The sequence below is a fragment of the Miscanthus floridulus genome, chromosome 4 (genome assembly GCF_019320115.1).
Source record: "Miscanthus floridulus cultivar M001 chromosome 4, ASM1932011v1, whole genome shotgun sequence".
NCBI lineage: Eukaryota > Viridiplantae > Streptophyta > Magnoliopsida > Poales > Poaceae > Miscanthus > Miscanthus floridulus.
In genome coordinates, this window is record NC_089583.1 from 69038279 (window position 1) to 69051163 (window position 12885).

The window sequence follows — 12885 nt, forward strand, 5'->3', positions numbered from 1 at the left end:
GTTTTCTTTTTCTCCTAGGTGTTTTGCTCCTATACAGTTGGCTTTGAGTTGTTGCTTGGGCTGCGTCATGCTTAGTGATGAGTTCCTGGGCGAGTTGTGGCGCCCGACATTGTTGTTTGGTCTTCTGATCGAAGATGTTTGGGGATGCGGTTGCGGTTGTGCTGTCTGTGAACCCAACTTGTGCGGGTTCAACCCCTAATTGTATAGTTTTTAGGCCCGGTTTCCCTTCTTCTAACAATATTTACGGCAAAGCAAAGCTTTCGCAATCTTTTCGGGGAAAAACATCATTTGTAGTAATATGGTAGTAAAAAATACCTCCCCTTATACTTTGAAAATACTTAACAAATCAAACTGATTGATAGTAATATTTCCATGTCAGCAATCTAAATAGTTCTGAACATAGTAGCAGTCAAAGTTGAATATGTTCAATGATTTAGATAAGATTGTATGTAGAAGAAAGAAAATGAAACAAAAACGATCCGATCACCATGTAGCAGGCAAATATGATTTCCCAAACTTGTTATTCCACAAGTTTGCAAAACGAACATTTGATCCTACTGGAAGCCAGGTATGGAGTATGGGGTGCATGAACAAAAATCATGTTGATTAACAGCTCTAGTCAGAAAAAACAGTCAACTTACCATCTTTTTCAACCAAGCGCAGAAACTGCCTTGTGCCACCACCTACCCCAAAGTAATGCTTCTTCCCTGCCATGTAAACCACACCCCCAGGGTAGCGCAAGCACTGCAGAAAGCTTTCAGTGTGTAAGAAAGACGATATTAAGCAAATCCTAATGTTCGAGAAAGAATATTCAGCAAAATGAAAATTTTGAATGTTGACCTTCTTGATAAGCCTGTAGAGATTTAGAAGAGAAGATAGCGCGTAGACAGTCTCAGCCAGCGGCGGATCCAGAAAATATTTCAGGGGGGCTGAACAACACTGCTGCTCGATCTTAAGTCTCAGCCCCCCTACACTATAGAACTTTGCCTAAAAATTTATAGGGGCTCCACAGGAGGTTCCACTGTTCCGGTATGGGGGGGGGGGGGGGGCTTAGCATCCCCGCAAAGTAGTAGCTTATCCATTTCACTCCAATCACCAGCAAAGAAACAAAAAATCCGAGATGTACAAGTTCCTTCAGATGAGTCCTTGAAAAGATTGACTTTTACATTTGGTATAGTCAAGCACCTAAGCACCTCGGCATTGAAATCTTGGAAATGAATTAGGTCAGCACCTTGACAGTTCGAGTTTTTGAAAAATCAATATACACGAGGAATTATTTGAAAATGCCAGAAAGGAAAGGATCAAGGGAAATACCTTGAGACCTGCAAAAATGCCAGGGAGGCCATGTCCACATCCAAGCTAAAAAATCAAAATAAAGTAGCTAATATAAGTAGCTTGCTTATAACACATTGGTTTCCTACTTTACAACTGTTTCATTGAATAATTCTGTCGAAAAATTTGGTCACTTGGACATTCTACCACAGATTATCAGTGCAGATTCATTTGTTCACAAGTATATATACACTGTGGGATACAAGGCTTGTCTGTGAGCCCGCAAATGCAGGAACCCGCATAAAAATGGCATATTTGCAGGATCGCAGACAAAGCCGCTTGCATCCCTTATTACAGAAAAGAGGAAATGTTGCACCAAAAGTAAGTCTCAGTGATTTCAGTAGAAAAAGAATTTAATTAACAATCAGAGAGTCACATGGTACATTCATAACCATGAACCTGAGAGCAAGCATTGCACCTCTAATACATGTTTGCCTTCTAGACTCAGTTTATCTTCTTTGATATCAGAATTCAGGGCCTTCACCAAGTCTAATGAACCTTCCCACAGCTTCAACCCACCTGGTGCCCATGGTTATGCTCAAGTTCACAGAACCAAATAAATACAAATATGACGTAAAGAACAAACTGTGTTTAGTCTTCACCTTCATATTTTCCTGGGACCCAATCAGAGTCTTTGACACCAAACACATCAGATGTACTCACTCTCCCCTAATAAGATTGAGAAGGAAAATTGATTTAGTTTAACATCATCACAAGGAGATATCAATGACCAGCGGTGTACACAGGCATGGGCCCAAAGCCTCATTCAGATGTTGCAACAATGAAATTCACAATATTATGTCTAAGTGTCCAGTGGCGGAGCCAGGATTTTTAGACAGGGGGGCCAGCCAAGTTTAATTAATAGATTGCTTTAATCGAACTCCAAAGGAAGATGAAGATTGGATATACTTTACCAAATATATCTCATATAAAGTGATGGTTTCATATTTTTCATTACATAAAAGTTACTGCAAGCAAAAATATTCATAGAAACTAACATTTTTCATTTTAGTCTTACTCTGCGTGTCTTCATATCATAGAAATTATCAAGCAATCTCTCAGAAATTCATAGAAATTATCAGTTGTGAACTCCATTGCAATCTCCTTCTCAATGTATATTATCAAGCAATCTCTCAGAAATTCATCTCCCATTTTATTTCGGAGTCTTGTCTTCACAAGTTTCATTGCAGAGAATGCCCGCTCTGACGTAGCTGTCGAAACTGGTAGAGTTAGAACAAGCCGAATCAATCTGTCAAAGAAAAAAATGCTTAGTATTTGCCATCTACAAAAATGATTTGGGATAATAGATAAAAAATGAGGGATGTTATATAACCTGTCAATCAAATAATAGTCATTTGATTTTCTAGTTTCAGCTAGTCGACGGCATAGATCAGCAATAGTTGATAAATTCTGGAACTGTGGATTTGCGAGGACATCAAGCTCATAATGTTGTAATTGATGTTTCAAGTTATTTCTTTCTTGTTCAGAAAAATCAGCAGGATAGAACTTTGAAGCTAGCAGGCAAATATCATCAATTTTGAACGATCTAAATGAATCTCTAGGATCCAAAGATGTACACAAAACGAGAAGCTCTGTGGCTTGTTCACTGAACCTGATATTTAACTCATGTAATTGTTGATCAATAGCAACTGTGAAAATGTCATATTTGTAGTGATGCTCAACTGATAGCTCATTCTCAGCACGAGATCGAATATAGTCCGCATAGAAGGCATTCATATTTGGCACTTGTATTCCTTGTTTTATGCAAAATGATGTCACATCATTAAGAAGGGCACTCCAGCCATGATCTCTTAAACTTTGGATCAATTTCTTGGTAGTGGCCACATCATCCATAGCATTGACAATATCCTGAGTTTTTTGCTGTAGCTTTTTGCAAAGTAAGTCTGTGATGCCCATGAGTTCTTTCATAACATGCAAAATAAAAACAAAGTCAAATGACATCATTAATTTAACAGCACCAGCAGCCTTTGCTCGTCCAGCAGGTGTGCTTCCTGAACCTTTAGCAGTAGCAATATCTTTCAATACTAGAAATGTAGGCTTGTAAAGCTTTAAAAGACTACAAATTGAATCATAATGTGAGCTCCATCTAGTATCCCCACGACGATGCAAGGTTCTAATCTAGTTAGCACCACTTCCAGTCTCGGACAAAGCCTTCTTTGTCAACAAAACGAATAACAACTGCCATTTGTTCTTTTCTAGACTCATCTCTTGATTCATCAACAATCAAGCAAAACTTAGCATCACCTATTTCATTACGAATGGCTGTTTGCACATTACTAGCCATAAGGTCCAAGATTTCTTTCTAAATCTGTGGTGATGTGTATTTAGCATTCAATGGAGCATTATCCAGTACCACAGCCTTTACCTCATCATCATAAGAAGCTAAAAGTTTTACCATCTCAAGAAAATTACCTTGGTTTTTTGAGTCAACAGATTCATCGTGTCCTCTGAAAGCACAAGCCTGGAATGCTAACCATCGGACTGCATCAATTAATGTTCGAAGACGGAGTCTATTCTTTTTTATTTCTTCATTTGTTTGCTTCTCCACTGCATGTACAATATGTCATGGCTGATTCTTTAAATTCTCATAACACTGAACATTGTATTTATGAGCCCAATCTTTTTCCATGTGAATCATGAAGGCACAGTTTGATCCATCATTGACTTTCTTCCAACTTCTACATCCTTTCACTGTGAATGCATTAGATCCTATTTTTCCAACTAGTTTCTTTGAAAACAGGAAGCATGGAAAACAAAAGATGGCATCTTTTGTAGGTGAATACTCTAACCAAAGAAAAGATTTGAACCAATTAAACTGAAATCTGCGTGGATGTTTCTTTGAACCTGAAGGAGGGTACACATCTTTAATAAATTGGTACGGACCGTGCTTCATATATGCTCTAATAACTTGGTCTTGTTCATCTGGAGGATAATCCCAAATTTGGCAACGCAAGCCTGGATCACGCTCTACCATTAAAACACTTGTACCTTCACAACTAACTCTCTGAGCTTTAGCTGTTGTTTGCCTTGGAGTCTCCTCTGCTACATCTTCATCTTTTTCATCCTCTTCTTGTTGTGCAGCAAGCCAATTAGCAATTTCATCTTCAGGTGTCTCTTCGTCAGAACAAATAACACCAACGTTCTTCTTGTAAAAAGAATCTAGTGTCCTCTTTCTGAGTACCATGATTATCCTTCAGAAAAATATTTGTAGCTTCTATAGAGTATAGCCGTATAGGCTACAGCCTACTGCCTACTGCCTACTGAAACAATTCCACATTTCCACTCCAACCTGCAGAACCAATAGGCAGCAAATATGAGTGTGAGCCCGATGAAGAAGTTGCAGCAGAGAAGTAAGCTAGCAGAGGAATAACGAAGAAGGCAGTATTGGAAGAAGGGGGCACCGAGCCACCGACGCACCGTGGTCCGTGGACGCCGGTGTTCAGGCGAGCCTCAGGAGACAAAGCAGGAAGAGCAGGAAGCGGGTGGACGGACGCACTGTGACACTGTCAGACTGTCTGTCTGTCTCCAGCGGCGGCGGAGACGGCGAAGGCAGTCGTCGTTCGTTGGGCAAGCTGCAAGCTGCGGAGACGGCGAAGGCACTCCTCGCAGCCGACGGAGGAACCACCACAGGGTCCGCAGCGCCGGCGTCGCGTGCAACTATGCGAGGCATCGAGGCTAGAGGCCGCCGCATCGTCTGGGAATGATGGCACCGAGGGCGAAGTCGAGCTGAAGCCTGAAGGCACAGTGGTCGGTGGGCCAATTGGAACAGGAGAAGAAAAACGATTAAAGCCCAATGGGAATAGGAGCTGAAGCCTGAAGGACACGGAGGCCTGCGGTCTGCGGAGGCTTTACTAAAAAATTTCAGCAGTGTTGGGGGGGGGGGGGGGGGCGTGGCCCCCGCTGGCCCCCCTAGCTCCGCCATTGTAAGTGTCTAAAACTATTAGATAAGCAACTACAATCATCTTCCTTGATAGGATCCTTGATCCTACCACGGCTGCAAAGAGCATACTGATATGAGATGGGAGGACGAGGTGGGAATTTCCAGGAGGGAGCCATGGTGATGAACTGTGGTGGCGGCGGCGGCGTGCGTGCGTGCGTGAGGCGAGCGTGAGGGAGAGAGGGAGGTGACGTACGTGGCCCTTGAGGCCAGGCAAATAATGACGCGCTAGGAGGCCGCGCGCAGCAGCATGCATGTGCATTGCCGTCGACACCTGGCGGGTAAGCATCTTCCCTGCCGGCTTCGTCGCGATGTTTGTCGGCTGCTCAATCTGCTGCAACTTCTAGCCCTCAGCTTGGATCTGCTGGGCACCTGTTATGGTGATAGTGGGGGTCGCCGGCCCATAGCCAGGCAAGCCAAGGGGAACACCGGTGGCATGGTGGTGATGGTGGTCATCGATTGTCGGGCTTCCACAGCATCCAAACGCGCCAAGAGAGACGCCTGACACGCCGAGAGAGACGCCTGACGTGCTAAGAGAGACGCTAGCTGCTGGTAGATGTCAGCCAGCACCTTGGCGAAGGGATCCGGCAGCGGCTCATTGGAACATGGCATCTCCGATACCAGATGTTATGTGGCTGCTAGGGTTCAGGAGGGCGAGCCAAGGGAGCGGCGGCGATTGCCGTGTTACAGTACCCGTGGGTACTGTTCACAGCGGCTGTTATGTGGCGGCTGGGGCTAGGAGAGAGAAAGCAGGCTATGGGCCTTGCCCACGGCCGAGCAAGAGGGAAGGGATTTCCTTCTTAATTCTTGCTTGATTAGATTGATATATCTTCCGTCCTTATATAGAGAGGTTTACTTGACAGCTAAGCAAGACTTACTTGACCCTTAAGCAAGCGACTCTTATCTCTAATTAACCATAACACTAATGGGCTATACCGCCAGCCCTGTGTTTTCCACTCGTGTTTCAAACGCTGATCGCTCAATCTCAATGGTCATCAGTACATTTAAGTTGTGATCGGACGCGCTGCTTCGAAGTGACCGGACGCAGGACCCCAACGTCCGGTCGTTTCCAGTAAGCATCCAGAAATAATTTTTCGCGATCGGATGCGTTCGGTCACCTCTGACCGGATTCACCCTGCGTCCGGTCAGTCACCCTCTTCTCTGTGCGCTGCCATGTCAGCAGGACCGGACGCACCTCGTCAGCGTCCGGTCACGAAGTGACCCAGCGTCCGATCAAAGACCGATACCAGCGTCTTCACTGCTTTCACTGACTGGACGCTCCGGTCTAGTTGAGGCCAGCGTCCGGTGCACTCTTTGAAACCCTGTCTTTTCTGTATAGTGCGCCGGTAAAGTTTCTTACCCTTGTTCCCAAGTGCTAAACACAGTATGTATCACCTTTGTGCATGTGTGTTAACATATTTTCACAAATATTTTCAAGAGTGTTAACACTCCACTAGATCCTAAATGCATATGCAATGAGTTAGAGCATCTAGCGGCACTTTGATAACCGAATTTTGATACGAGTTTCACCCCTCTTAATAGTACGGCTATCAATCCTAAATGTGATCACACCCATTAAGTGTCTACATCACCAAAACGAAAAAGCTTCTACCGCTTATACCTTTGCTTTGAGCCTTTTATTTTTCTTTCTTCTTCTCCAAGTCCAAGCATGTGATCATCATCATGGCACCATCATCGTGTTATGATTTTTATTTGTTTCACCACTTGGAATGTGCCACCTATCTCATAATCACTTTGATAAACTAGGTTAGCACTTAGAGTTTTATTAATTCACTAAAACCAAATTAGAGCTTTCACGAGCTTTCTACCATGTCACCGCCACATTGACTTCGAGCCAAAGAGCTCGGTCCCAGAGACGCTGGCGCCAAGACGTGTTAGCTCGGCACCAGCAACGATGGCACCGAGCTAAGGGTCCAGACTTAGAAATCTTTTCTCCAGGAGCATATTTATAATTTTTTTTAAAAAAGCTAAAAAATAAAAAATTCGGTGCCCTGCCAACTAAAAAAATATCCTAGAAAACAGTGGCTTTGCCATTTTTCTTATGGGCAAGCTAGATCACCCTGCCAGCGTGGACCTGACGTCTCTGATTGGCCAGCTCCAAACGGTGCCATCTGCTGGCCGTCAGCTCCCTCTTGTGGAGCCCAACTGTCAGCATCTTCTTCGAGCCATGTCCTCCTGTATACTGTTCATCTTCTTCGTTGAGACATGGCCATGGCCAATTCTGCAGGGCCTACGGCCAGCCGATGGAGGGGGAAGTCCTGGACTCGGCCAGCGTGTTCATGGTGGTGCAGGTGCTCTGCCGCATCGTGCAGAAGCTTGCGAACAAGGAGGACAGCACGGGCGCGCCGACTCCGCGCAAGCTCCGCCCCAGCACAGGCACGCCGCCTCTTCCCCGACGCCGAGCAAGCTCCACGCCGTCGTCACTCGCCCTGCAACGCCCCTGCGCCGCGCTGACTCCGCGCGAGCTCTGCGGCCGAGCCGATGGTAGTAGCGGCCGAGTGGGAAAACGAGCGCGGTAGGAGTCGCAGGATGGCCCGCGCGCGGGAGGAGGGAGCCGCGACGCGCTGGAAGAGGACGTCGACGCCGCGGCACCGACGTGCCCACGCAGTTCGTGAGCTCGGCCTGCGCGGGCGGCAGTGCGCGCCCGAGCTCCATGGCCTGTAGCGGCAGAGGTGAGCGACGAGGTGGCCCTGCGGTGGCGCGCGACCGAGGTGAGGCCGCCCGCCGGCGTGCGCGAGGGGCTCGATGAGCCACGAGGAGGCCCACAACCGGCTCCAGGGCCTGTAGCGGCAAAGGCGAGCGACGAGGTGGCCCTGCGGTGGCGTGCGGCCGAGGCGAGTGCGAGGCGGCCCGCCGGCGTGCGCATGCGGCCGAGCTCCAAGGCTAGAGCCGGGCACGAGTCACAACCATGAAGCTACTGGACGCGTGGGTGGCCGCGCTTGCCAGGATGCTCGTCGCCAAGGGCAGGCCGAGCACGATCGAGGTGGAGGGGCGCTCCTTGCGCAGAACTGGCCATGTCTCAACGAAGAAGATGAACAGTACACAGGAGGACATGGCTTGAAGAAGATACTGATAGCTGGACCCACTAGCAGTAGAGGGAGCTGACGGCCAGCTGCTGGCGCCGTTTGGAGCTAGGCAAACGGAGACGTCAAGTCTACGCTGACAGGGTGATCTGGTTTGCCACGCAAATAATTAGAAATCCCATAGATGTGTTTCTCAAAAAAAAAAAAGAAAAAAAAAGTAAGCAACATACGCGGCCCACTCCACTCGCTCGCTTGGTTAAAAAATAAATCATCTGTCCGACGCTCCTCCTCCCGTACGCCGTACGCGCGCACGGCCGGAGCTTGAGCGAGTCCCGGCGGCCGGCGCTCGCCGACCGCGGCCCCGCCTCCTCCCCAGTACCCCGCTGTGGTGGCGCCGCCCATCCGCCGTGGCCTCCCGAGTCTCGGCGGCCGAGCTCGCGTGAGTCCCGGCGGCCGACGCTTGCCGTCCGCGGCCCCGCCCCCTCCCTCGCTGCAGTTGCGCCGCCCATCTACCCCGGCCTTCCGGCGGCCAGCAGCCGACGCTCGCCGTCCACGCCCCCGCCCCCTCCCTCGCCGCGGTGGCGCCGCCGCTTGCTGGACCTCCCTCGCGATGCTCATCCGTCTCGGCCTCCCGGCGGCTGGACATAGGGCTCCTCCCTGCCCCAGGAGCGGTACACGGCCAGCCTGCAGTTGAAGGTGAGGAAGGTAACGCCCAGCAATGGCAGCCACCCCGGGCGTCCATCGCGGTCCATCCTCCTCCCGTCCGTCCAAACGGCGCTAGGTTTCCTTGTCCCGTTGTCCTTTCTCTCTGAGCGGCGCCAGGAGTCCTTGATGATGAAGAAATTGGAAGGAAGAACGGAATCGAATTGGGTCTGCTATTTCCATGATGTATTCAATACAGGTTTCTCTCTTTCCCCTTGTTTCCTTATAAAATAGCTGAATCTTTCTTGTTATAAAAACAAATTTAATCTTTGTTCACATAGAAGTCTCTGCATCTCGAACCAGATCTTGCAAGGTCTCGCCGGATTAGAATTGACAACAGGGATTAGGAGAGTTCCATATATTGAAATTATATCACTTTTCTCAGTTAAGAGAGGGGGAGACATAAGAAGATGACATTGGACGGGTGGGCGATTAGATGCCTGGATTATGGTTTGAGCCTCTTTGCAGAGGCATTATAGTTTCAATCGATGCTTCTTCCATGCGTATTTGGCTCAATTGTATGCTTGCTGGTTCAATGTGAGCACTTTCAAGAAGATTCATGGCGAGCTTTGCAAACTTCTGGAAGTTTTCTTGTTCCAGTTCACGGGATTTGGTGAATTTAAGAGACTAATCCGACATCAGCCACTGTAAGTTGATTTCCCTTCTTTAAATAAACACTGATTTCTCCTATATATGTCTGCTCCTGTAGTTTCAGAACTGAAGTGGAACAAGGGCATTCTTCTGAATTTATGGCCTCCACGCCGCGGCGGCGGCAAGGCCACCGTGATCGCCGCTGAGTCGAGCCTCGCCATCCTGTCAGTGCATGTCCAGCAGCAACTGCTGCTCCAGACCATGACACTCTCCGATCTCCATCTAAAAGGTCAGGAGGGAGGAGGCGCCAGTTGAGTGATGAGTCGCTCGCCCGGCCGGGAAAGCACACTGAGGTAAGTAGCCGATTCAACCTTGAGACCATTTGTTCAGGTTAGGAGCCGATTCCTTTTGATTTTGAATAGAGACTGGACAGTGCAAAGAGACTATATATAGAACTGCTCCGATGAATGAATCTCCAGCACCAGTTGTAGCTATGAGTTCAATAGGTGATATGACTTGTGCAATACCAAGAAGATACCTGCACTTATATTGGGCATAAACAAGTGGATTTAGAAAATAACCAGTTCTTGAGTAGCAGGTCTGGTATGTCAGTGTAGGAATAAAACTATGCCTATTTGTTCTCATGTAGCTGGCATTCTATGCTACTGAATTTGACTGAAAACAAAGGACAAAAGCTTAAACAAATGGAGTAGGAAAGTAATCTATGCTTATTCTTTCTCGAGTTCCTGGCTTCATATGTTACTGAAGAAAATGAGTTATGCCTACAAGTTTTTAAGTAGCAGTCTAGGAATATTTCAGGAGCTCCAGGTATTAACTTATTTCTCTGCATCACTTGCTTTATTTCATAAACTTTGAGACTGCGCACGGATCCATTTGGTTTCCTCTCGTAGTCCCGGATTGTTGTTGCAGAAAATCTTCCTGGTGATCCCTCCTACCAAAATATTAAGAAGATATTTTCAGCTGTTGGCATGTATGGTTATTGCAACATGGACGAACTTTCATCTTTTTTCCTTCCCAGGATCATTAAAAAGGTAATATTTTGTCATGTTCCAGTGTGATTTCAATCTGAACTTGCATCCTCAGACTCCAAATGCACTGGTCCTGCAACTAATAGATCTGCCAAGTTAGATATTCTTTTTGCTAACATAACAAGGTAACTGCCCCCTGCTTCAGTATTATATTCTGATCAGTTAACAAAATTTGGTGGATGCAGCAGCAAGATGGATATGACTCTGAGGAGGCTGAGTTTAGTCTGATGCTCTTTTCTAATGAGGTTTGAGCTTTATGACAATCATATGCTTTCATGTCTCCATGACTATCTACATCCAGTGCTTGTTAGTTTTTTAGGTATATAGGCGCCTTGTGATGCTATTACTCTTTATTATGTTTATAATATGGCTAGAAATTCAGTTCACCTTAAAGTCAGTAACAACAGTTTCTGAGGTCTTATTTTAGAGCTATGCATATGTGTCACACCCTGAAAAATTTCATTTTTCTAAAATAGCCAAATTGATTTATTTAAGCAATTTTTGTGAGCATTGAACCTAGGGAAATAATAGTTTTATGGAATTAAAATCAATTATAAGGTTAGTAACCTCTTGATGCATACATGCTGCTGCATATTCATTCTTGGGATGATTGGTTTGACCAAATTGAAAACAAGAATTCAAATCCATATGAAAAATACTTTTGAAAAACTCTAAAAATAAAAAGAAAAAGGATTTCTTCTTTTCCCTCCACTCCCTTCGTCATTTCTGGCCTGCTGGCCATTTCCCCGCTGGCCCCTTCTTTTCCTCGCCGCCCCTCCCTGCCGCTCCATTTTCCCGTTCACCCGTGCACGAGGAAGATACAACCGCCGCTCCCTTGGCCCAGCTCGGGCGCAACCATTGCCGCGCCTCCCCTTCCTTCTCCCCGCTGACGGCCCGGGTCCACCAGTCAGCGCCGTCCCCCACCTTCGCACGCCCCGCGCTCGGTCAAGGCGAAACCGCCACCGCGCCCACCTTGCATCGTGGGAGCGCCCCCCCACGCCCCGGCCTCTATAAAAGGGTGCCGAGCCCTTCCTCGCTCCCCCTGCTGCCTATCCCCGCTCCCTTTTCGCATTGCTCGAGCCGAGGAAGCCGCAACAACCGCCGCAGCGCTCGCCGGGATCCGCCCCTCCGCGCGAACCGCCGTCCCCAAGCCGTTTTCGACCCCGTTTGTCACCGCGGTGAGCTTCGCCGTTCTCCCCTCTCTCCCCCCGTGCAGTTTAATTCTTGTTTCGTGGCTTCTAGAGCCTGTTTCACGTGCGGCCGTGTGCTCTCGCCGCCGGCCATGGCGACCATCGCCTTAGCCGCGTCCTCCGGCCCTGTTCTCGGCCTGGCCAAGGTCCCCTGCTCCCCCTTCTTCTCTCGGTGCCCTCGGTTCTTCGAACCGTGGCCCGTAGGCCTTGTTCCCCGCGCGCCGGTGACCACCTCGCCGCCGGCCATGGCTAAGCCGTCGCGGCTGCACTGTTCCCGGTCGGTATCCCTTTCTCTCTCCCCCCTGATCTATTCCGAACCACCCATCCATGATCCAACGGCCCAGAACGTCCGATACCCCTTCGCGGGTTATTTTTCTAAAGAGACCCCCAGGTTTTGACAAATAGAACCCGCCGTCCCTAGCGCAGTTTTCAGAGTACGCTTTCTCATTTTGAAAACGTAAAGTACACTGTTTTAGTCCAAAATACGTTTTCAGTATTTACAGAAATGCCACTAGATTTGTTTTGCTCATAAAAACTTCGTTTTAGCTCCGAATTGACCCGTTCAAATTGCGTTAGCTTCGTAATTTCATAATCTATGTGTTAGTACCACTGTTAATCAAGTTTGTAACTTTTAAATTTCATGGTTAGGTTTAATTAAATAAAGTGCTATAGGAAACTCTGTTTAATTCATAACTTTCGCGTTTTAGCTTCGAATTTCGTGAACTTCGCGTTGACGTGATCGTAGTGAAAAGTAGATTCTTTTCATAAACATTTTATCTTGTTTTCTATACTACTGGTGTACTGTTCTAACCGTAGGATTGTTTGCTTTGCATGAATGTTCCTGGAATATTGTGTGTTGCCGTGTTGGTCGTGTTCAGACGGTGAGGAGAACGTTGGAGATCAAAAGTTCTTCGACGACAGCAGAACCAGCAGGAGTTTGTGAACCAAGGCAAGTATAGCATGGGCCTACCTTGATGTCCTATCTACTTTAATCATTCACTCATGTGCATGTGTCTAAA

General features: G+C 47.3%; 1 protein-coding gene and 1 long non-coding RNA gene across 5 annotated transcripts in view; one reads left to right on the top strand and one right to left on the bottom strand.

Moving 5' to 3' along the window:
• Window positions 1–615: 615 nt before the first annotated feature.
• LOC136548612 (uncharacterized) lies at window positions 616–2082 on the bottom strand. Its single transcript, XM_066540076.1, has 7 exons — window positions 2077–2082; window positions 1935–2001; window positions 1751–1851; window positions 1317–1359; window positions 1023–1234; window positions 841–951; window positions 616–744 (listed from the first exon to the last, which is right to left on the bottom strand). Exons 1-7 carry the CDS (start codon window positions 2080–2082, stop codon window positions 616–618), a joined length of 669 nt encoding a protein of 222 aa, XP_066396173.1.
• A 6479-nt stretch (window positions 2083–8561) lies between these two features.
• The window catches only part of LOC136551656 (uncharacterized), a 212805-nt gene continuing 208481 nt past the window's right edge, over window positions 8562–12885 (top strand). Inside the window, exons 1-4 of one of the 4 annotated variants that reach the window (XR_010782644.1) lie at window positions 8562–9235; window positions 9318–10679; window positions 10862–10921; window positions 12745–12815. This is a non-coding gene — a long non-coding RNA (uncharacterized lncRNA). Of the gene's footprint in view, window positions 10680–10861; window positions 10922–12744; window positions 12816–12885 lie in introns of all 4 variants that reach the window. The other 3 variants (XR_010782645.1, XR_010782643.1, XR_010782642.1) reach the window with 3 other exon arrangements.

Bases quoted from the DNA above. Each gene is read 5' to 3' on its own strand.
- LOC136548612 (XM_066540076.1), bottom strand. The intron at 1,360-1,750 runs GTGCAATGCTTG...TTGATTTTTTAG, and splicing joins AAGGCAAACATGTATTAGAG to CTTGGATGTGGACATGGCCT. The intron at 745-840 runs GTCAACATTCAA...AGCTTTCTGCAG, and splicing joins TCTACAGGCTTATCAAGAAG to TGCTTGCGCTACCCTGGGGG.